Source organism: Anneissia japonica, unplaced genomic scaffold (genome assembly GCF_011630105.1).
Source record: "Anneissia japonica isolate Jap-2015-1 unplaced genomic scaffold, ASM1163010v1 scaffold287965_len1858130_cov191, whole genome shotgun sequence".
Taxonomy (NCBI): domain Eukaryota; kingdom Metazoa; phylum Echinodermata; class Crinoidea; order Comatulida; family Comatulidae; genus Anneissia; species Anneissia japonica.
In genome coordinates, this window is record NW_022748342.1 from 602,559 (window position 1) to 626,700 (window position 24,142).

Sequence of the window (24,142 nt, forward strand, 5' to 3'; positions counted from 1 at the left end):
CGCCATCTTCAGTGAAACGATTGCTAACATGCAATCTACTATTTAAAGGGAGTAAACAACTGTGAAGCATCGTATTTTAAATAAATGGGAATTGAACCATAGCTATTTGAACAGAAGTCTGTCCGGTAACTATCTGGGGGCGATCAATCAAGGCGAGATTGTAGGCCTACCCTAATGGTGTTTGTTCAGTTTATAGAGGTGACAATTCTTTATAAGGCCTAACTTTATATCTTACACTCCAAAAAGAGTAAAAAGGTGATTTTATATCCTTTCGTACTTGGACATATTCAGAAATGATAATCGAGACCACCGTTGGTTTTTAGAGTCCCGGTAGGACTAATTAGTCACGGCACAATACCAAATTATTTAGCGGAATGCATATTAATATTATAATACAAAATCAATATAATAATTAAATAAAACTATATGAATACCACTAACATATATAGGCTAACCATTAGGATGTGGAGAATAAAGGTCACTCCAAAAATTGTCAAAGCCATGTTAATCGAAGTTTCGTTTTTATAAACCATTCAGGAAATGACGGATACGGATTATGTAGGCCCTAACTGATTTTCCGAAAGGACACGTCTCTTGAGTGCGCGAATTGAATCAAATCCTAAAGGAACCTAGGATTATTGTTACTGGTTACGGAAAAATTAATCAATGGGTGAAGAAAAGTCTTTGAGCTGTGGCATGTTATGTAAGGCTGTCGCTTGTTCTCATTTTAATGAAATATCACCTACAGTAATATAATATTTTTTATTTATTTTATTTTATTTCAAGTTTGATGCTCAGCAGAACGTCACATACATATACAACAGCTTTCTCTCTCTCTAACCCCCCCCCCCCCTCCTCTTTCTCTCTCTCTCACTGCAGTGTCGAGAGCTTTTTCTATATTTTTTTATATTGGATGCAACATACATTTTATATGAGTGCCACTGTATCAAAAGGGGATCATTGATTGAAAATTGACAAATTGTCTGTGTGTCTGTGTGATGTCGCCACCAGCGACGACATTATTGGACGCTATTGTTTGTTGTGTATCAACTTGATCAACATGCGTGCGGCGGCGTCCACACACGAAACTAATTGTAGGCTAACGAATATTTTGAGCTAAAAAATCCTGTAATAATGGACAATCAAGTAGATGTACTAGATATCCACGAAGGTGATGAGGACGAGGAATTTAAAGTTGATGAGACTTCAGATCGTAAGTTGATTTTACAGCACTTTATTTAATTTTAATTAGAATCTATCGATGAATGTATAGGACTAGTGTAGTGGGTGTAGAGTAGGCGGCGTAGCCTAGATAAAAACTAGCCTAGGCCTAGGCCTAGGTAGGTTAGGTAGGCCTACCTAGGCTAGGCCGAGCTAAGGAGGTACATGTAGGCTTGGAAATCCATCATAGCCATAGACTATAATATAAATAGACTTAGGGGACTAGGCTCAGATGAGACTCGCCTTCATTTTTTGGGGTCGATCTAACGAATCTAACCAGCTAGATATTATGGGAACATATATATATATATTATAGGGCCTAGACCTACATATTATATATTTACACTCGCACTAGGCCTAGTACCATCCCACTCTAGCAAGGAATTCCATTTATTAATGACTCTTTTCTGGCATCAAAGAAATTGCTTCGTTTAGGCTAGTTTTTTCCCATCTTGGCTTGCCTAATGTTCAGATATATGATCTGTATTTATTTATTGAATGAAATGATCAAAACCTACCGTTCTGTCTTTTCTAAAGAAAATATTCAGAAGTTAAAGAAGAATGTAAAGAAGAGGAAAGGGAGAGGATTTGGTGGAGGTAAGTTAACTAGGCCTATTTTATTTTAATTTAGATATTTTCTTAGTTCAAAATGATGAATGTTTAAATTGAATATAAACAATTTACTTCCCCTTTTTTTACACCCTGTATATAGTTCTGCCACAGCCTAATATATTAGCTGGCTATATTTCTTAACTTTGTCAGAGGATGCTGAAGGTATGTCTATGTGAAACAATGGTACTGTGAATAGTGCACAACACAACAATTCATTGAGCAGTAATTATTATTAATATATCATTGTGATATATAGAAAAGACCTAAGACCTGCATTGCAATTGTTTGTTTGTTTTTTTTTTAAATAAATTTTGTGAGTCTAAATCATAGTTGTGCAAATCAAGTTATATGCAGTCCAACATGGGAGGTTTTTGAGATGTTCCCTTCCTTAATATTGTTAGGTGTGCTCCTTTCACCACCCTTGGATCTGTTACTATACTGAGGAGATGTCAAGTACTGTAATCAAAGTAAAATATAACATTAAAGAATTTATAATTGTAACTGAATGTCAAAAGTAATCTGGCAAAATATAAGCCTAGTAATCATGAGACTATCAATTGTTAAGCCTTGTGTACAGTAGGATTAGAAACTTATTAGCTGATGCTAGCTTGTTAATGTTAGCAGGCTATCCCCTTCCATATCCCCTTTCATGATCTTCAGTTGATATTAATGTATTCTGTGATTATTGGCTCATGCCAATATAATAAATAGCACTACAGACTTTTCTAAATCCGTCTATGGTTTACGTTTGTTTTGTCTTTTAAAGAATCAGGTGTTCGAACTGCAGCAGATGATTTTGAAGGAATGGAAGTTGACACCAGTGAAAGTGGACCCCAAAGATGTACGGATCTAAATATCTTGTATTTTTCATTTACATTCACTTAGTCATTATTCTTTAATTTTTAACCACAGCTTGTGGTAATAATAGAATTCTATTGCTTAAAATTTGTATATAATTTAGTTAGTTAATCTCAATAAAAATGTTTTACTTGTAGAAATTTTCACCTTGCATGTTAAAAGACGCAGATAAAATTGTTTTAGCTGCATGCCTATTATACACTTTTAAGTGTGGTAGGTAAAGCATTCAGGATTGTTATAGTGGAGTCTCTAAATCACAGAAACAGAGGTTAAGAACTCTTTCAACTGTTTTGGCCTTTATCAGTGAAACTACAGAATATTTTTTTTTCTTTTTCGAAAAAACAATCCTTTATTTCATTTCATTCATTGGTAGAGATCAGGTACACTTGTAGCTTAATTACAAAAAAAGCCACTGACATTTTTCTTCTATGTTTTCGTTCATTAAATTAATACATAAATCATCTTATGCTCTCATATGTTAGAGCTGGAAAAAGCAGTGCTCGGGGACAACATGCATGTTCTGGAGGCATTTTGGGGGGGGAGGGGGTAAAATCCAAATACAGTAATAAACTGTTGGGCTCTAGTATACAGACAACAGTTGGTGCTGGAGGCATTCTATCAAGACAATTTTCATGATCGGAGTCTCACACAGTTTTTTCCAGGCCTGCATAATGCTATCAATATGCTACAGAATAAAATACACTATAGCATTATTAGTAAAGTAAAGCCCCATTTACACTAGACATGATTACGACAAGATACAGATGCGTGCAGTGTTGAAGAATACAAAGTACGCGATGATATGCAGTCGTGTCTTAATCGTGTCTAGTGTAAATGGGGCTTAAGGCGAGACTTTTATACCTTATTTCATGAACTTATTTGTTTAAATATCGTCAGAGGAGGGCGAAAAAAAATTAAAAATAAATGGTTTTGCCAAAAACTTCCAGATGGAGGGGAAAATAAAAATTTTATTTTATTGTTGAATGTAAACCGTGTAGTAATGAGACGGTTAAATGCTTTAAATTTATATAATTAGGAAGAATTTCTTATCTTCACAGCTGTCGAAGGTTGGATCCTCTTTGTTACTGGTGTGCATGAAGAGGCAACGGAAGAAGATGTACATGATAAATTTGCTGATTTTGGTGAGATAAAAAACTTGCATGTGAATCTTGACAGAAGAACAGGTTACCTGAAAGTAAGTAACTGTTATTATTATAGTGCAGTATAATATTTGTACAAGTTTCAGTAACAAAAGACACATTCTGCTAGGTTGTCAAGTGATGCATAGTTGGTATGAATGGTAAACAGACAGCGCCAGTGCCGTAGCTGTGTGACTCTCAGTAAAACGAAAATGTGCGACTTCTTCGTGTTTCTGCTGTAAAGCACATATTTGATGTTGAAAAATTTTGTTTGGAATTCGTGTCTCAATAATCGGACATATTCTTGTCCATAATTTCTTTGTAGATGATCAAATAATTTCATTTGGTTAAATAGTAATTTAAAAAAATACTACAATAGTAAAAAAAAACTCTATTTTGAACAATCGTAGTGCCTTTCCTTGCCATTTATTTCTCATGTTAACAGTGGGTGGTTGATTTCACAAACATCACGTTACCTTTTCCTATACTTTCACATTGATCGCGCTGTAAGTTCTCCATAATTATAACCCGTTATATGTCAAGTGACCGGCTGTAAACAAACCTTGCGGGATGTGTCTATTGTATTAGTTTTTTAAGTTACTTATATTTTTAAGCACAAATCATAAGTAATTTTGTCAGTATGATACATTGACCTTACCAAGCAAGGAATTTACTGCATTTATTGTATTGTTAAATATGAATTTCATCAGTGCAGCAATACAATGTAAATATCCTTCAGAAAAATCTTGAGTATAGTAGTACACACTAATACCATTAGACTGCTAACCTAGTATACTTCACTGCAAATCGGACCCCAGAACCTCTTTGCTGTTCTTGTTGTTGTTACCAGAACTTTAAAAGCGTCCAGCGTCACCAGCTATGAACGGACGTGCAGGAAATTTTGTACACGGCGGTAAACTAGAGATGATTTCCAACAAATGTTCATGACCCTTTTTTAAGTTTAACCCTAGTCTACCCCATAATGTACACTATACTGTACACCTACAAAACAGGGGTTTCAGCAAGGACTGTACATTATTGCCATTACCAATAATTGGACAAGTCGCATGGATGGCACGGTCGGTTAACGCTGTGTAGTAGGGAACCAAAGGTTGTCGGTTTGAATCGCATCTTGGTATGCAATTTTTTTTTTTCAATTTTAAGACATTTAATTTTTTTGTGTGTGTTTTCAGTGTTTATTGTAAATAAACTTTTATGTACATGAATCTTATTTCTTTAGTATTACTTCAGCCAATAGTGTTAGACCTACTGTAGATATGTTTGGTACCTTCAAGTGTCCTACATTAGACCTATTTTCTCAAATATTTATTATATACTGTTTAGGAATACAGTGCAACTTGTTTTCTTACAAAAAACTTTACTAATGTATTGCCTAGGATTTTCGAAAGTAAAGAACAATCTTCGTCCAGATGCACTCTTCAAGATAGATCATAGCATGAGACTTATAATTTTTGAATAAATTATAATAATTATAGTTATGCGAGTCATTGGAAATATTTTGTTTCTTGTATGGAAAATTCAATATTTTTTAATTTATACTTTTTTTAAATTTATACTTTTCTAAATGGTTTTGTTTAAACATAAATGATGCATTGATGATGCATGACATGGCTTCATCCAATTCAGATTTGAATGTTAAAATCCATGCTATGAATTCTGAGAGGCTATTCTGTTTATGTTTGCTGCCCTCTTATGTCCAGTTACTGCTCCAGTATTAATTACAATAATATTATATAATTATATATAACAGCAACACTGTAATTTTGTCAAATTCTGTCGTTAGCAATAGACATTCTAAAATGTTTTCAAACAGCTTTCCCCTAGACCCTATCTGTCTTCCTCAGACCCCTGTTGGACAGCTTAGTCCCACTGAATGTATTCTAAGGGCCACCATATTCTAAATGAGTGCAAGTAAACCAAAACAATGAGTCAATCAGAGAAGCAATGTATTTGCTGCCCTCTGTTGATGTATAGCATAATAAAGTTTGTGTTTTTGTTCATGATGCTGTACTGTATGTCAGTATATTCAGTGCTCTATAATATTTCTATTATATCTTGGTTGAACTATATTTTCTGTTTGACTCTCAGCAGTCATAGAAAATTTAATTCAATGTCAAGTTTTAATTAATTTGCTTGTGTTTTTTGTTTGATGCATAACAAATATCACCCATAATTTACAGTACGAAGTCCTCATTGGTTATACTACAAAATATTTTAAAAATCACATTGTGTATTAGAAAATAATTTGTTTGAAATATACATGGTTTTGGACTGATTAAGGACATTAGTCCTTCATCATGGTCTTTCTACCTGATTTCTAGCTGAGTTTCTTTTTATGCTATCTGAATACTGTCATGATATTTCCAACCTTAGTTTAGAGGAAATTTCCCATCCTTGGTAGGATATTCCTATACCCTGTCAGGAAATACCCCACTATTTCAGAATTATTTCCCATCCTCTGAGGGAAATTTACACTCCTGCTATGGAATTCCTCACCCCAACTTTTTGCAAATTCCCATTTGGGAATTATTTCCGATCTTTAGAGGGAATTGTACATTCCTGCTATTGAATTCCCCATCCCTGCTTTTAGCAAATTTCCACTTGGGAATTATTTCCCATCCTCAGAGGGAATTTTACATTCCTGCCATGAAATCCCCACCCCTACTGTTGGCAAATCCCTACTTCGAAATTATTTCCCATTCTCAGATTGAATTTTTTTACTCCTGCTGTAGAATTCTCCACATTTTTGTTCTAATTTTCAATTGAAAGTTTGCTTAAAGTAAGTAATTCAAATTAAATTAACACAAATCTGGCTTATCATCATAGGAAAGCGAAAAAAAGATAACTATCGTTTAATGTAAACTCTCCTTCTGGTGAAGGGCAAAATTAATATTTAAATACACTTATCAACATAATAACATTAAATAAGGGGAAAAGCTTCTGGCAACCAAAAAGACAAAGATCAGTGGCTTCTGTTGGTACAGTAGTGTAGGTATCCCAAATTTTTGGAAAGAAAATAATAACAGAATGGAAAAAGGCATTCGTTTATAAATATGTCGACAAAAAATATTTAAACTGTACAGGCATGTACACTGTAGTTTTAACATTCAGAAGGTGTCTAAATACCAGGGGCCGGATTTATCAAACTAGAAATCAGCTTAAGTTCGTCTTAAGTCTATTTTCTTGCTTAAGTCAGATTTATCAATATTGCTTAGCTTAAAAATTGCTTAAAATTAAAAAGTCAATCGTATGCATGCTCCATCTACTGTAAGACGATTTTTAAGATAAGATTTTGCTAAGATGGTTTGATAAATCAGCTTAACATATTTGCTTAGGGACATTTTAACTTTTTTGACTTAAGACATTTGCTAAGCTGAGATTAATAAATCCCGAGCCTATTCTGTTGCAATTGGTTATTTCTTATCAGTCTTTTCTTATTCCACCATTGAAAAAAAACAGAGTATGTCACTGTTACTTAGGGATGTAACCAACGTTCATGTTTCTTAGCTGTAAAAACACATTTAAACTATTTAATGTTAAAATTCTGAATGTGTCATATCATTTCTGTTATGCATTATTACTTCTTTATCATTATCTGTTTCTCCTTTCTCTCTCCACCATTGAAAACTACTGAGTACACATAGGGATGTAACAATATTTGTGTCACCTATGTCACCCCATGTACCAGAAAGTTAACAACATCATACAATGCTGAATGTATGATTTCCCTGTGAAATGAGGTCGGAGCATTCAACTTGGCATATGTTGATTACTTGTTGAGGCCAGGTAACACTTGTTTTAGATAATCCAAGCAAAGGCTAATTAGGATAACTATGTAGGCTCCCTGGAGACCTGTAGCTTCTCATTGAGAATCAAAGCCAGATGAGCCACACTGGTCTGTGGATATCTTGCCCTACATAAGTACAACACAAATGTTCAATTGTTGTAGTGATCGTAATATCTACAACAAGCTGCAGATGAGACTGACATTGCATTAGGCTGAGTAAAAAAGAAAGTACTTTCTCGTCCTAATATTTTGAAAAAAGTGGAATGAGGGTACTGGTTTTATTTTTCTCCAAAATGGCAAATCCAAGATGGTCGATGGGAAACAGCTAGAGTACTACTTTCTCACTATTATCAAGTAGACACATTGAAAGCAAATAAAGAAGCACTGGACATGATTCATACCATATGCATCCCCATCTACATATGATTGAGAGAGGAATTTTACTGATGTGAGTTAGCCAAATTTTTGTACATTTTGTAAAATAAAGGAAAGAAAAAAAAAAGAAATTTGGTGAGGCAGAGAAAAATGCACAAGGGGATGGGAAACTAGTATTATTTTTTTAATTTGGACTTACTAACAGTTTAAGTAACATATCTACCATACTCTCTAGTATATTATACATGAAATGTTTGGCACATTTACTCATTCAAGAATGACATACAGTACTGTATACAAGTGATCTGTTTAGCTCCATTGTTTAATAGCAAATCTTGAATAGGCATAATAATACTTATAATAATATGTACTATTTTCATTTTACCAAAGAACATTTTGTTTGATTAAACTTATTTGTCTATAAAAAAAAAATGCAAATAAACAGAGAGGCACATTTTTAGTAGTTAACCAAGTAAATTTTTAATTGGTCTCTACTAACTTGCATAATATAAAACCAGTGGAGGATCCAGGAATTTGAAATAGAGGGGCCCAAAGAGGGACTTTCACAGATGGAGGGATGATACTACCTCAGCCCCACCATGGTTGGGGGTGGGGCTGAGGTAAGAAAAATTTTGATTATGACACCTCTAGATGGCCGGAAATGGCATTCTTACACTTAAATTTGAATATAATTTTCTTTTGTTCTCAATTTTTTTTTAATTCTGAAAAATGTTTTGCGGGGGGGGGGGGGGGGGGGGGAGGCCTGGGCCGGCTGGCCCCTCCTCCCCTTGGTGCTGCCTATGAAAACAAAAACCAAAAGGAAATAACAAAAACATAATTAGAAATGCCAAAAATGAAAATATCAACCAAAAACTTCTTAATAGTAGGCACCTTAGTGACACAATTGGGTTTAGGGTGCATGTGGGCTTTTGTTACCCTGAGACCACAAAATGAAAGCGTTAGGTTGGCTGTCTTCAAAATAGCTAGCTAGTCCTACAGTCTACAAGTACTGTAGGCTTGTTGAAGGGGGTTTACTACAGTAAGTAGTAGAGTAATTAGTACAGTAATATACTGTAAATGCTATACAAAAAAAAATGCTACTAATAATGATAATATTTTTAACATTTTAATAATAATTAAAGAGGGTGACCCTACTAGCATATGTAAAAGTTCGGCTTATATTCAAAGACCCCCCCATCCCCATGCATAAGTGAAAAGATGTGCTTTTTATACGGTACTAAAGACTTGTCAAAAAAAAAAAAACCCTTGGCAGTCAGGGACAGCAGATGTTATATTTTTGGTACTACAGTATACCTGTACAATTTTAAAAAGTATAACATTATGAATTAAAAAAATGATTATGAAATTATGAGAACACATTGGAAATAAATTGAAACTAAGTATTTATAATAACTTTTTAAGATATAATGTAGTGTGGGTAATTATAAAATTCATAAAAAGTATACAGTACAGTTGTAAAATATAGGTCTAGGTTATTGGTGGTAATTGTAGCTGAACTACTTTTTAAAAGTGCCTGAGTTTCAAGAAATATTTATTTACCGATTTTGTTATCATCCAAGAAATTACTTCATGGAACAAAAAAAATACATAATACTTTTATTATTGTCCGTATTTGACCCACTGAGCAATCATCATCTTCTTGTGTGGGATCATGAGGGCAGTGTTCGCTTTGGTGATAAAACTGATTTAAAGTCCCGTGGAACTAGTAGGCCAAAAGTAGAAAGTCTCCAACATTCAGTATGCTCGTCAATGTTGTCTGAAACCAGACTCTGCCCTAGTTAATCCGTCGGGTCTGACGAGTACATCATGTCTAATCATTTTCTGTATTTGTTTTTTATCAAAACAAACAATTGCCAAATAAGGAATTTACTTTTTAGGAGCCTTACTGCTAGGAGATTTGCGCCCGCCACTCACTTTTCTGCCATGTCACGCTGTTTGAATCGTAAGCGCCATGCAATTACAAATGAGAATACTTTTATTCCCTTGTTATCGTTCCTTCTGCCAGCTGACTTTCGTGTCACTTGTGTTTATTAGGAATGTAATTGTTTGCGATGTTACTTGAGAAACGCATGCTTCTCGGCACTTGACGGTTGAATCTCCGTCCTCCAAATGGCAACCGTTTAAAGCTAGACATACCTCTAATGTTCTTCATTAGACTGGAATTGTGTTATTCTTACTTACCCTTTTGTAATTTGACAAATGAATTTATTCATTACCAATGACAAATCTGTTACCTATAATTGTACATGGTGGCAGTCATTTGGTTGGACTCTACAAATGTGGAAATCATGCCTCTCCAGGGCCACAGTCTGTCTTCAATTAGCGTAGCTTGCTGTTCAATATGACATTCCAGCTCGCATTTCTACATTTGTCGTAAATCTACAAATGTTTTAGTTTTTTTTTCATCTGTGCTAGAATTGAGGTCATTGTCAATATTTGTGCTTAATGTTGCCTTTAGAAGTTTGGCGACTCCCTCAAATTGGAATAAATCAAATTAAAATTGTAGAAAGTTCTTTGAGTCCCTTAAGTTATTGTATTCCCTTTGAAACATTGACGGGCAAACTTTTAGAAATGGAATATTTATTATATGGCCGCTTGTATGCATTTCTGCTTTCTGATAATGTAAATTGAATATCAATTACCATGTGTGTTTCTTGATTCAACTCCTTAATTCAATTTTATTTGCATGTTTGTGATTTGTAAATTTGTACATGTTTACAGCAGTAAAATCCAAGAACTGTTAAACCCTGAATATCAAAATGAGGCCAGTTTATAATTCTGTGATTTAATCTCTTAACCCCATTCACCAGAATTTGATGATTGAAAACACATTCATGATAATGTTTATGATAATGATTATGATGATAATATTGGTGATGCTGATGATATCATAATGATGATGATGATTAACCCCTAATTTTAAAGACTTTGCTACAAATGGCATTACATTGATTACCAGCTACAGTAATTTAAAAGGATTAAAAGAATATGAACATTATCATTTTTGTAATAATTATAATTTATTGAAACAATAATTGTGACCTACTGTATATCAGTGACACACACTCATACCAAGATACACAAGTAAAAAAAAAACTATAAAAATCACAGAATAAATTGCAAAATGAAAAACAAGTCCAAGAAACATAAAATTTGCAATTGTAAGGTCTTCAATTCCTTTCGTTTTTGCCATGATTGTGTAAGGTAGAATTTACAAAACCTGTCAAAGCTCCTACAGTAACTGTTACTATTAGAAAAAGTGAATCCCTTTCCCCCCAAGAACATTTTATCTTCATAATTATTATTGTAGAATATCTTCTGTACATCATGTTCATAATACAAGTAATTAAATCATTCTTAAGTATTTCTAAATTGATCTTTCCTTATGGAATGTAATGCATTACAATAAATAAATAATGGACAATATGCTTTAAATGGGCGAGAACAATATTTCAGACTTCTATTTTATTTAATTTATTTTTTTTGGCATTGAGAAAATCAATATTTTCATTGATAGTTTGAGGCTAGTTCCATATTTTACCTGAAATGTTAAAGAAAAAAGCATATTCTAAAAAATGTAAAATGAAGCCTAGCAAATTTATAAAGTTGTGGGTGGTGATGAGGCAGCTGCCAATCGTGACATAGACACTGCTACTGTGTAATATTCAAACTTTTACAGTTACGGGTTAGCAGGTGTTTTAAAAGTAGGGTTATTCAGGGCTCAGCTCGATTGCTAAATATACATTCAGCCTAATCACATAAGACATAAGTGTGATGTTGCGGTAGTGGGTAATGTAATGACCTGTGCTTGATATAACCATGTGAACAGTTGTACAATTAGTTATGTGATTTCAATGAAACAGCGAGGTATGTCTATATTGACTGCAGTGCTAGCGAAGTAAGTGAAGAATGAATACCAAAAAATTGAAAACTCTACTGTTGGACATTCAGCTTTGTCTAGAAGTTACATTGAATCAATATTAAACAATGAACTGAGCAAGAAACTACATTTAATGAGGAAAAAACTGCATTTGAATGAGCAAGAAACTGTCTGTCTGCTCTATGGCTGAACGAACGAAATTTGGGTAGCATTGGAAATGTATTGTGCTAGCCAAGCAAATAGGCTGACAATGTCGTAAGTACCAAAATTTGGAAGAATCTGCACTGAATGAGCAAGAAACTGCATTTAATGAACAAGAAACTACATTAAATTAGCAAGATTACTACATCAAATGGGGAAGAAACTATATCATAGTATGAGCAAGAAAGCATGAATCAACATTACTGTTAATTACCAAGAAACTGCATTAATTGAGCAAAAAAAAAACCAAATGACTTAAAATACATCAAACAAAAAAACTTTGAATGCAAAAGCAATGACCTACATTAAATGAGCAAGAAACTATATCAAATGAGCAAAAAAACTACAATACATAAGCAAAAAATGTTCTAATGAGCAAGAAATTGCATCAAATACATGAAAGAAACTGCATGAAATTAGCTGCAGATAAAGGCATTCAGTGTACAATATGGACTAGTCCATGCATAGAATAACAATAAACTAATGAGCAAGAAGCTGCGATCATTTATTTAACGGTAAACTACTATTCATCAAATGGAAAAAAACTATTGATTGAGACAAGGGACCGAATTCTGAATCTAGACCTCTGCTCCAGATATTTTACAAGGAGATTGATGATCATATTTCCAAAATATAAATTTTTCTGCTTTGAAATGGGACAATCATGTCCAAGTTTCTATAATTTTCCAATTAGGAGGACATTCTTTTGGGAAACGCTTGGAATGCAGTGATGGACGTGTTTATTTATATTTTTTATTCATGGATATTGTGTTCTTTTTCCATATTCAGGTGGTTTTATAGGTTTCAAGGCTATCACAGGAACCCCCTGAAGGAAGTGCATGACGCTGGTGAAAAATAACATTGCGGGCCAACGAGGAATGAGTTGTTTGACACCTGTGCGTAAGGTCACAGGTGTCAACCATTCGCGGACTTAAGACTCGTACAATTACTGAAAGCATAATTCACGCAAGCGACATTGGGAAAATTTAGATTTATTTGTAGCACATCGGGGTTGGATATGTCATGTCAATATATGATTTGACGCATGAGGACGATTGCATTAAAAGTGCATCCAGGGTCGCCCGGGATTTCAAGGGTGTTTTTTAAAGGGCCTAGAGATACAGTTAACACCACCGACTATTCTGCAAATTTATGTTTGCTAAATTCATAATTTAACCAACATATGTAACATACATTAATGTAATTGATTGATTGATACAATACTCCTGCATGTATAAAATAGTTCACTGATTATGATGCAGCTGTAACTGGTTGGTTAATATGCTTGCCTATAATTCCAGGACCCTGGGTTCAAATCGTGTCAGGATTTTTTTTTTTCTTACAACCAAACCCAACTTCATACTCTAAGCCTCGTAATAAGATTTTATGTAAAGTAGTTTGTAAAGTTGTGAAAGGATTGCCACAGTGAAAGGATTGCCACACTTGAATAAATAATGAAAATTACAAGTGAAATAATAAGTAGAAATGTTATTGACGGGATATATAAACATGATGTGATTAGCCAAGTTAACAAATTATGGAAGATATTTCACACGCATTAAACAATGATTATGTTTAAGATGCAAGGCAACATGATGCAGGAAATCTTTTGTTCATAATTCAACTCATGTTTACAACTCAACTTTTCAGATAGTATATTTTTGTAACAGTTCATGTATATTTTTTTTAAGTGCAACTAATCCTTGTGTTTTTTATTTATTTCATACTCACTACTGTAGTTAAGCATCAAGGAAACCAAATTTCATGTTCACCTTGTTTGTGGTGATGACAATAGGTTTTTTCTTATCTTATCTATGGTTTTTATTTGTCAACTAATTTTACTACAGTAATTCAATTGCAAATGTTAATGTATTGTAGATTTGCAATTTCTTATGGTTAGGCCCTATAAAAAATGTAGTTTTCACCCTATGTAGGAGGGTGTAGTTTTTCACCCACACTAGGTTGGAAAAGTGATGAGAGAGGGAGGCTTTTTTTTTTTTTTTTTGCTAAAGCCAAATATCACCCTGAGGTTGTTTGCTCTTTCATTGATATTCAAAGTAAAACATGATTGAGATAATACAAGCAATATCTGCTAACTATTTAAAAAGAAAAATGAACAAAAATAATTTTTGAAAATTTTTTTTTTTTTTTTTTTTAAGAATTTTTTTTCCAAAAATGTATTGCACGAGGGTGATAAACCAATAATTTCTTTAATTGGGCCTTATGCAAGTATTTTAATAGTAATACCCTATATGTGTATGAATCAACCAAATAAATGAATTAAATTAGATACAAATGTGAATATCTGCACTTAGACAGTTCATTTCCTCTGTTTTTCAATGAATCAAATAGTTACAAATATTTGTACAAAACACATACTTTGATATTTAACACAATTTACAAATGTTTACAGGAAATGTTTTTGTACATTTTGTTTTGTTTTGACTGTGCATCTTAAAAACAAACTTTACTGATAAATAGAATACTTCATTAATTAATATAATTCACTAATTTGAATGTTGTGTTGTTTATTCAAGGGCTATGCACTTGTTGAGTATGAGACATTCAAGGAGGCACAGAAGGCCATGGATGAGCTGAATGGCACAGAAATATTAGGCCAAGAAATCAGCGTAGACTGGGCATTTGTTCGCGGAGCACAATCAGGAAAACGGGGGTAAGATATTCAACTCTTTATTTCATCAACCATTTCATAAATGTGTGCTGGGAGCGAAGGGAGTTGAATAATTCTGTTTATGTCTTGAGGATTGGAAACATAGTGAGCAGCTGGAAGCTGGAGCAGTGGTAGAGCCGTTGGCCTTTAATTCAAAATGACAGTGGTTCAAGTTCCATTTGGCCTTTTATTCATGTTGTGCCTCTCCACCTAGGAATATAAGTGGATACCTAGTAGGGTTAGATGAGTGCCCACTCATTATTAGCTGCAATATTTCCTAAAGAAAAGGTTATGTATACTGCACAAGTAGGAACGTCTCTATGTGTTAAAAATTACGGGTGTAGTAATTGGAAAACAAGAAAAGAAGGACTCCAAGCCAGCACCCAAACTGCAATGTGTGGGTTACGCCCTCGTCGATGATTCAACGTCTATCAAAATGTGCCATCCCAGGACTCGGGCGCCTCCTATCCTAAGTTATGTAACTAGATAAAAAAAAAAAGGGAAAAGGGAAAAGGGAATCAAAATGAACAAAACATGTGAGTTTTTAATTGATATTTGAACAAAGATACAGATGGCGACTCACCAATAGATAAAGGTAAAGAATTCTATAATTTAAGTGCAGCAACCATGAACAACCGCTCCCCACAGGACTTTAACCTGCAGGGTGGACAATCAAGAGTAGTCAAATCCATGTTGATGCGCGAGATTTTATAAGTTGAGAAATGTATTTGAGAGATGAGTAATGAATGAATTTGAATTCAGACAATACAATTTTGAAATCAATATGCTGTTTCAAAGGGAGCCAATGAATATGACGGAGTAGGTGCGTAAGTAGGTGTTTGATCCCACAACCAGAGTAATAATGAAAATGTTATTATTCCTATCCCCAACCGTGCACTAATTTTTCATTAGTGCACGGTTTGCTTTGTCTTTTTTCGGTTTGTGTGCAAAAAGTGAAAACGACTTGTACAGTTGTGTATCGCACACCGCATTTGAATTGTAGACTAGTGTTTTCACACCTAGCACTACGACATACACTTGCCCAATCGTCGTTCGTTGACAAGTGATAATTGACTTAGTACATATAGTGGCCCTGGCATGCACTATTTAAGATTGATATTATTTTATTGTTGGTGTTGGTTTTTATGTCACTGAGCAATTGAAAAATTTTTACTGGTAAATTCATCCATATAAAGCCATATAAAGCCAACTAAGCATGCGCAACGTGAGGTATTGCCACATTTATGTGGAGTTCAATGGCTTTAAAAAACAATAATACATAATCATAGCTAGGCCTGAACTGGAATGAAGTTTGTTTGTAAAGAAGGCCAGTCTAGGCTACCTAGGCCTAATAAGTGCTTTTTTTAGTCTACGAACACACAATTTTTACTGGTTGGTCAGTTATTTTTACTGGTAAAATTGACGGGTAAAACAGCTTCGGGAGAACACTGATTGCTTTAAAATCATTCAACAGTGCAGTCTAAATATTATTTGTCATCATCGACTTTAAAATCATCATCATCCTTGTTATCCTTCACCATAGTTGTTGATTAATAATAGTTTAATCTCTAACAGCCAATCACAACCCCCTACTAAGCCTCATTATGAGGCCCAATACCCAAAACACCAATTTTGATAATAAATGTGTCAATCATTGTAATTGTTAAATTGCTATTGGATGAGAATGAAATAAAATGAACTAGTAAATAATTTTTATTGACTTGGCTGTGAACTAATGGTGCAATGATCTTTACAATTGGATTAAAGTTAGTAGTGGCAGGTGTACTGTGGTTATATATTTCTACCACTACTACTGTGCCATCTGCACTTGCTTAAATCATTTATAACAGGAAGCTGCTATACCAGTAGTCTTTGGATACCCCAAAGTAGACCTAGATTTATATGAATATAAATGTATTGTTTCTTATGATGGGCTTAATACAAACAGTACACTTGTAAAATCTATAAATAATATTAAATATTCACTAAATTATACCAAAATAATACAATCATAATTAATTTGAAAACTAAAACCAATGTTAACATTTTTTCAACAGCAATATTAAAATTCTTACAGAATTGAAAATGCTGTCATTCCAAAAAATTATTATAACCACTGTTGACAACAATTTTTATAATAACTGATATTGGTTCTAATGCCATGAAATATTAAAATTAAGTGTAGAATGACTACTATATATCATGTCAATAATATACTCTTTGTTTAAATGCACAATTTACGACAGAAAAAAATTTGAATTTATATTCTTGTCTCATTTGATTCATTCTTTAAACATTATTGATCAATGGTTTTAAAATTTCATTATTGAAATTTGTAATAAATATTTTATATTACTAAAGTTATACCTTAATGTATACTGTACATATCAACAGTGATCTATATGCCACAACAATAAATGTATATAGCGCCCTCTATATCGGTATTGAACCAAAACTGAAGACCAGTTGTACTTTAGAATTTTATATTTTATACACAGTAGGGACATATCTTGGAGTACGCTACCCCTAATTTTATATTAGTGAGCAAAGTAGCATTGGAAAAAACAATAAAAGTTACATTTCAATTAGAGCAATTCTGTTAAAAGATTACATGAAATGATCCATAAATGAGAATACTCTAGTATGAGGCATTTCCATTTATTTATTTAATTTGTTTTGTCATCTAATTTCAGACAGATTGATGTCTCTTGGCCACAGAATGTTCTTCATTTTTCTGCCCTCTCTCAATTTAATGTGAAAATAATGTATTAATTGTCCACAGTTTTTTGATAACCATTATGGAATTTGTATAATTTCTGTACTGGAATTTTTTCCATCCATCATCTTCCATATCCTCAGCAGTTTGACATTCTTTGTAGTACGACTGTTGAGATTTACTTTGATGCACTGTGACTGGTTAAGAAATTCTGTTGTCCATGCTTCAATTTGATAATCCAGTTAATCCATTAACCTCCAATTTAAGTAATTTCATAACAGATATATATTTCATACTATTATTTACTTAATATATATAATAACTGTTAAAATGTAGACTACTGTATATGTTATGTGTAATATATCTACGTAGTTTAAGACATTATGATGAAATAAAAGTGGGACGATCCCAGAAAAGAGAAAAAAAAAAAAAACCTCCAATTTAAGACCACTTATCTGTAGTCCCAAATTAACAAATGTCTTTTATGTCTTTTATCTTTATTGGGAATTATAGACCAAATCTGCTGCGTGGAAACCCCAGTCCAAAAAGTGGTTTTTAATTGGAGGTGGTTTTTAATAATAATTGAAGGGGTCTTAATTTAAGAGGAGACCTGTATTTAAAAAACTGGGGGAAAAGGTGGTGTAACATTATTTCCCCCTCCCAGAGTCAATATTTAAATATATGTATCTTCTGTAATTCTGAGGTGGATAAATGTGCTCAGGTCTGGAAGAAATGAAAATTATCTTGATCAATGTCTCCAGGACCAAATATTATCTTTACACTATTATAGAGAAACAGTAGTATATTTAGTGGTTTGGGGCAAGCAAAAATATCAAATTTAATTATGCAATGCGGTTGCTCACTTTTTCCAGCCCTAAATGTGCTTATGCAAGATCTTCAATATTTTCTACTATTTTCCCTTTAAAGATTAAGAAATCATGAGGTTGATTGATAGGCAAAGATAATGAAAAAATTAAAACAGCTCACAAATCATTAATTTCAATGTTACTTTAAAAATTGAAAGTTGATTAATTGAAGTAGTTATCAAAAGTCAAGGTGTTTGCTGATATGCAAGGGACAATAACCCAAACAATCCTCACATCCCTGTGAAAATCTAAACGTCTTTCTTATCTTAATTGCATTTTGTTTAAACAAGATGATTATTAGATTCTAGTATTTTAACTATGACTTAGCTTGAACCCCATGGAACTGTACCTAGTTTTTAGCCTGTAGATCTTTGTCAAACAACCCACTCTTAATGTAAGTTTGTATATAAATCAAGGAAAGCAAACTGTTTGATATGATATATGATTTTTTAAGAAAATACAGATTTTAAATATTGAATCTGGGAGGGGAAGTGTAATTACTTATCCGTGGTCCCAAATTTACAATGTCTTATATATTAAAGGTGTTCTAATTAGAGACTTTTTGGAATCCCCAGTCCAAAAAGTGGTCTTTAATTAGATGGAGACCTGTATTAATAAAATTGCTAAAAAAAATATTTATTATTTCATTTTAGTTAATCATTTTTGTTTATTTTATTTACAATATTTATTTACTGTATTCTCTTATATTGTGATGAAATGTTAACTTACTTTTGGTGATTATTATAAATGCAGGTCTCTCTCCAATAAAAGATCATTTTTGGGACTGGGATTTCCATGGTATTTAGCAGCTATGGTCTCTAATTAAAACAATAAAGATACAAAGCATTTGTTATTTTGGACCACAGATAAGTGGTCTTTAATTGGAGGTGGTTTTTAATTGGAAGGTTCTTTAATTAGAGGGGTCTTTAATTAGGGTGAGACCTATATTGACAAATTTCATTTGTAGTGCAATTATTGTTTTATTTAGGTTAAAGTAACAAGGTTTTTTGCTTTGATGCATCTGTGGACTCTTTATTGGAATTACGTGTTTTTTTTTTTATTATTGTGGCACCCATTCATGAAATTTGTAGTACATCCCAGCAGACATATTTATCTAACAGACATTTTTGCTGACTGTTAGAGAGCTTAAGTTTCTAATGAATTGATAACATAGACTCCTTGATTACAGTAGCCCTGACTGAATCATTAGACATTGGACATCTGCTGCTCTTACTACTGTTGTCAGGGGCGGATCCAGAAATGTCCAAAAGGGGGGGCCGGAAGCGGGGGTCGAAAGTTGGGCCAATTGAGACAACACTGGCGTAGGGGGTCTGGGGCATGCCCCCGCGAAATTTTTGTGTTCTAGACGCCCGAACATAACATTTGAGGCATTCTGGGCTATCATTTTTTTCTTTTTCTCTCTTTTTCTTCCTTTTTTCCCCTTTTTTTACCTCCCAAAAGGGGGGGCCGGGGCCGGGCCGGCCCCCCCCCTAAATCCGCCCCTGGTTGTCACCCAACAGAAATAATGAATAATATTCAAAATATTATATAATTAGGTTTTTTTCTATAGAATGTAATAAACAACTAAAACAACATTATAATTCACTTAATAAACTGTAAATTATTAAATTTAATGTCCAAGTGTGGCTTAAATTCTCTCTTTTGATTTTGTTATTTTATGTACATGTAGTTTTTAGAATCTTAATTTGTTTATTTTGGTTCATTATGAATGAACCAAATGATTTTTGAGTGCCACTGATCTAAAAGTGTTATGTTCTAATATTATTATTATTAATAATGATTTGGGTCATTGAATAGGTTTTTTCTTCTTAGTGCATTATTAAAGCTGTTTGTTAAAAGCAGTCTGTTCATGTACAGGCGGCCTACAGTATTACAACAAAAGAGTGAATCATAAAATTTTCATTCATCATGTCTTACTGCGTTAATGTCAATCACATACACTTGTGAATTGGACTACCCTATTCATACAGCTTTCAGATTTGATGTAAGTTCTCATACAGTATTTGTGTTTTTATAAAATGAAATATCTGTTATGGTACAGAATTAGCCATGTAATTGAGAATGATGATTTGTGATGCCCTAACTAGCACACCACAGAGATAGGTGAAAAGGTGCATATCAAATCCAAGCCATTCACCATACAGCATTCAAGTGTTGTTCAACATGTACAGTATCAGGCTGTATCTGTGACCAAACTGAATTATCCAAAATATGATGCAAATAAACTTTGACATAACGAAGCACTGGACAGTTATCCGTAGCCACCCCCACTCGTAATCTACCTGGAAATTAAAATTCATAGTACTGTGTCACAAATTATAACTTTACTGGTGGTAGAACCATATAAATGATCTGTTCTAAAAATAAATATTAATATATTAAGTAAGTAAATATTAGTGAAAGAAAGTGAAAGAATTCTGATGCACTGTATACCCTTTTCATGCATCCCAGTAATGCATTGCTCAGTTTCCAGTGCCCTAGCTAGGCCTATGTGTCCAATCTTACCTTCATTTTAGCTGTCAGGGCCTACGGCTTTTGTCAGTAAAATACACACAGACGATTTTCCTATATAAACTATGCTTCGAGCTCGTTTACATAGGAAAGTACTTTGTACTTTAATTTCTTATGAAAATAATGACATCACATAGTGTGGTCTTTAATGAAAGAAATTGAATCATTTGGTAAATCAACAATATTGCAATGATGAAAAAATATTAGTGAGTGTATGGCGGGTGAGTGTTGAAGTGGTCACTGTAGGTTGAAATCAAATTATGTAGGTTAACTGACTGAAAATGCGGTGAGACCTTGATTTGTAGGTTCCAACCGTGCCGGACCACTTAACAGCATGGGACAAAATATGACGTGCTTATGTGATGAAGTTTGCAAGTAAATGATCATTTGTCTGTTTATACTGAATCAATATTGACAAGTACTACCACTCAACATTCAGCAATAGGATCTTCACTTAAACACTCCCTGTCTAAAGTGCTATGTTTTTTTAAACTTTGTTGATTTAAGATCACTTTTTTTATTTATGAATGTTAATTGATGAGAAAAATATTTTCTCATTTTAATTTACAATTGAAAGATAATAATTTAAATATACTAAGTAAGCAATTTTTGAGGGAAAATGTTACCTCTTTTGTAATTTTGAATTCAAAATTCAAACAATTCAACAATATAATACATACTCCAAGTATCGAAATGCATACCATCGTGTCGGGATTCAATATTTCGACCTTAATTGTGTCGTCATTAAATACATTCAAGCAATCTAAAAATGAATGTTTATATTTTAAAGTTTATAAATATGTTTTTAGGCTTGTAACAACATTTATTTAGGTGGTTATATTTCTAAACATAATTGCATTACATTTTTAGCAAATTTGCTCTTTATTTAAAGTAACTAGGTGTACTAAAGCTGAACTCTTGCTTTTGATTAAATCGTGTATATTTATCAAAGGAAAGTAAATTTCCAGTGTCTACAGTATTGACAATAATTGTATACTATATCATAGGTTCTCAAAAGAAGTTTTGAGGAATCAAATATATATTGATTCTTAGAGAAACTATTTTTCATGTGTTTCTGTATACCATTAAGGACCACTATCTGCCAAAGTTACCTTACAATAGCTACCTTACAATTCAGTCTATATTATTTACAACAATATTGGTACATAATTTGGTTAATTGCTGCAATACATATTTAGACTGTATTGGGTAAATTAATAATGATTGTGCCTACATATTGAGCAATTGCTTTATGAAGATAGGAGTGATTGAGAAGGGATCAATGGACAAGAAATATCTTCTTCCTAACATTTTTTTTCTTTCATTTTTTATTGGAAGGTGAACACTTTATGCACGATTCCACAGCTCCCCTCCAAAGCAACGTTCATCCTCATTGACTTTTTGTTTTAATTAAGTTCTAAGTCTTGTGTATAAGAGACAGTATATATATATATATATATATTATCATTATAGTAATTATTTGACATTAATGAATTGAGACCAGATTCAAAGTCTCCCATGGTATTTGCACAGACAACATGCTCAGGTAATCGGTTCCATTCTCCAACAGTTCCAGGAAGGAGTAATGACCTGTGTTAGTTTGTACGATGGTGGGTTTCTGCATACCGGCAGCTGTGAGATTTCCAGGTGGCTCTTCTGGGTGGTGATCTTTGGGAAGGGGAAGTATATAGGAATTGATATCGCCCAAACCTCTGTGGAGCTTGTAGAACAACTGTAGACGTTGATGTTTTCTTTTAAGTTCAAGAGTAGACCATTCCAGAGATGTTAACATCTGGTTAACACTAGATGTTCTTCTAAACCTCTTGTGACCCATCAAGCTGCTCTTCTTTGAACCTTCTCAATGAATACATCATTCACATTTGTTTTTGAGGTTTGGCAGTGCAGCAATTCCCATTCTGGTTCTCCACCTTGTGTTGAAAAATTTGAAGCACACATTGACCATTCTCAACACTGGTCATTGCTTAGATACCCCAGCTTGCATTATTGACTGGCTATGAAATGTTTCATGCTACAGTAAGTTTCAGCCCTAGGTGCAAGAATTTCATGACACGAAACTATACTTAATAAAAATAACCACTTACTTCAGTATCTGTAACTTTTAATTAATAACAACAATAATATGCCTAATAAATTATTTTAATAATGTTTTTGATTACTTATTTTTGCAGACGAAGTAACAAGAGGCGATAGTGATAGTTGTCTTCATCTCAATTTTTTGTAAAGCGAGTTTGATTGATCATTGTGCACCAGTTGAACATTAGTCTTCTGCAGCTAATCAACGCTGTTTTCAATCTTGGAACCCCTATTTCTATAACAGTATGTGTGTATACTGGGATTTTCACCAATTATAATTTTTCTGTTAGTTATTATTTGTAAAAAAAAACATTTTTAGGCCATCAATATTTTTTAATGATATTTTGTTTTCAAATTTAAATGCTGATTCAAAATGAAACAACCTCCAATGCTTTCTCCATATTCTGTTGAATTTTGTTTTTTTTTCTCTCTTTCATTCTTGATTTCAAGAACATTTTTAGTTTTTAGAGGTACACTTTCAATCCATACTGAGAGATTCTAAAATACGTCTATCTAGATTAGTGACAATGAAATCATTGTATTTATATCCTATATTTGTGTATTTTTTAAGCTCTTCATTTCTAGTATATACAGTAAACTTGAGTTAAGAATTTTCTTTTCTTTTCAATCATTGAGATGCTTCGATGGGTCTCTAGTTTAGTGACGATGAAAGAACAGGCATTTTATTTATATCCTGTTTTTGTGTATTCTCTCATGCCCTTATGTGACATACTGGTGATTTGTCCATATATGGTTGTGCTATGACATCATCATACCTATATATGGGTAAATCACATATTTGTTACAGAATTTTGACAGGAAGGAGACAGATTTCTTTTGAATTCAATTAAATTTGTTAATATCCTATACAATGGATGGTAACGTCACACATTTTGTGTTTGAAACATTGATAATATCTCTCATATTTTTATGATTTTTTTTTATTACATGGGTTGAGCTGTCAATCATATTCCAAGATACATGTATAAAGCCCTATCAAGACTATTACATTTTATTTGACAAAAAATATGACATGCCTAAATATGGTCATGATGACATCACTTCATGACCATATATAGGCACATCATGACTATATATGGGCATACAACATTTTTTGTCAAAGAGAATTTGATAATCAAGACAATACA

The 24,142-nt window shown here is 33.1% G+C and overlaps 1 protein-coding gene across 1 annotated transcript; it reads left to right on the top strand.

The window, feature by feature from the left end:
* The first annotated feature begins 1,040 nt into the window (after nucleotides 1–1,040).
* LOC117120847 (RNA-binding protein 8A-like) lies at nucleotides 1,041–23,226 on the top strand. The gene is made up of 6 exons (XM_033265936.1): nucleotides 1,041–1,213; nucleotides 1,759–1,818; nucleotides 2,600–2,674; nucleotides 3,750–3,886; nucleotides 14,653–14,789; nucleotides 23,090–23,226. The coding sequence occupies exons 1-6, from the start codon at nucleotides 1,135–1,137 to the stop codon at nucleotides 23,109–23,111; spliced, it is 510 nt and encodes a 169-aa protein (XP_033121827.1). The 5' UTR covers nucleotides 1,041–1,134; the 3' UTR covers nucleotides 23,112–23,226.
* Nucleotides 23,227–24,142: the final 916 nt, after the last annotated feature.

What these genes read in the sequence shown, in the direction of transcription:
- LOC117120847 (XM_033265936.1), top strand. Translation starts at nt 1,135, where the DNA reads ATGGACAATCAAGTAGATGTACTAGATATCCACGAAGGTGATGAGGAC. An exon ending in AGGGAGAGGATTTGGTGGAG is followed by an intron (nt 1,819 to 2,599) that starts GTAAGTTAACTA and finishes TGTCTTTTAAAG; the next exon opens with AATCAGGTGTTCGAACTGCA. An exon ending in TGAAAGTGGACCCCAAAGAT is followed by an intron (nt 2,675 to 3,749) that starts GTACGGATCTAA and finishes TTATCTTCACAG; the next exon opens with CTGTCGAAGGTTGGATCCTC.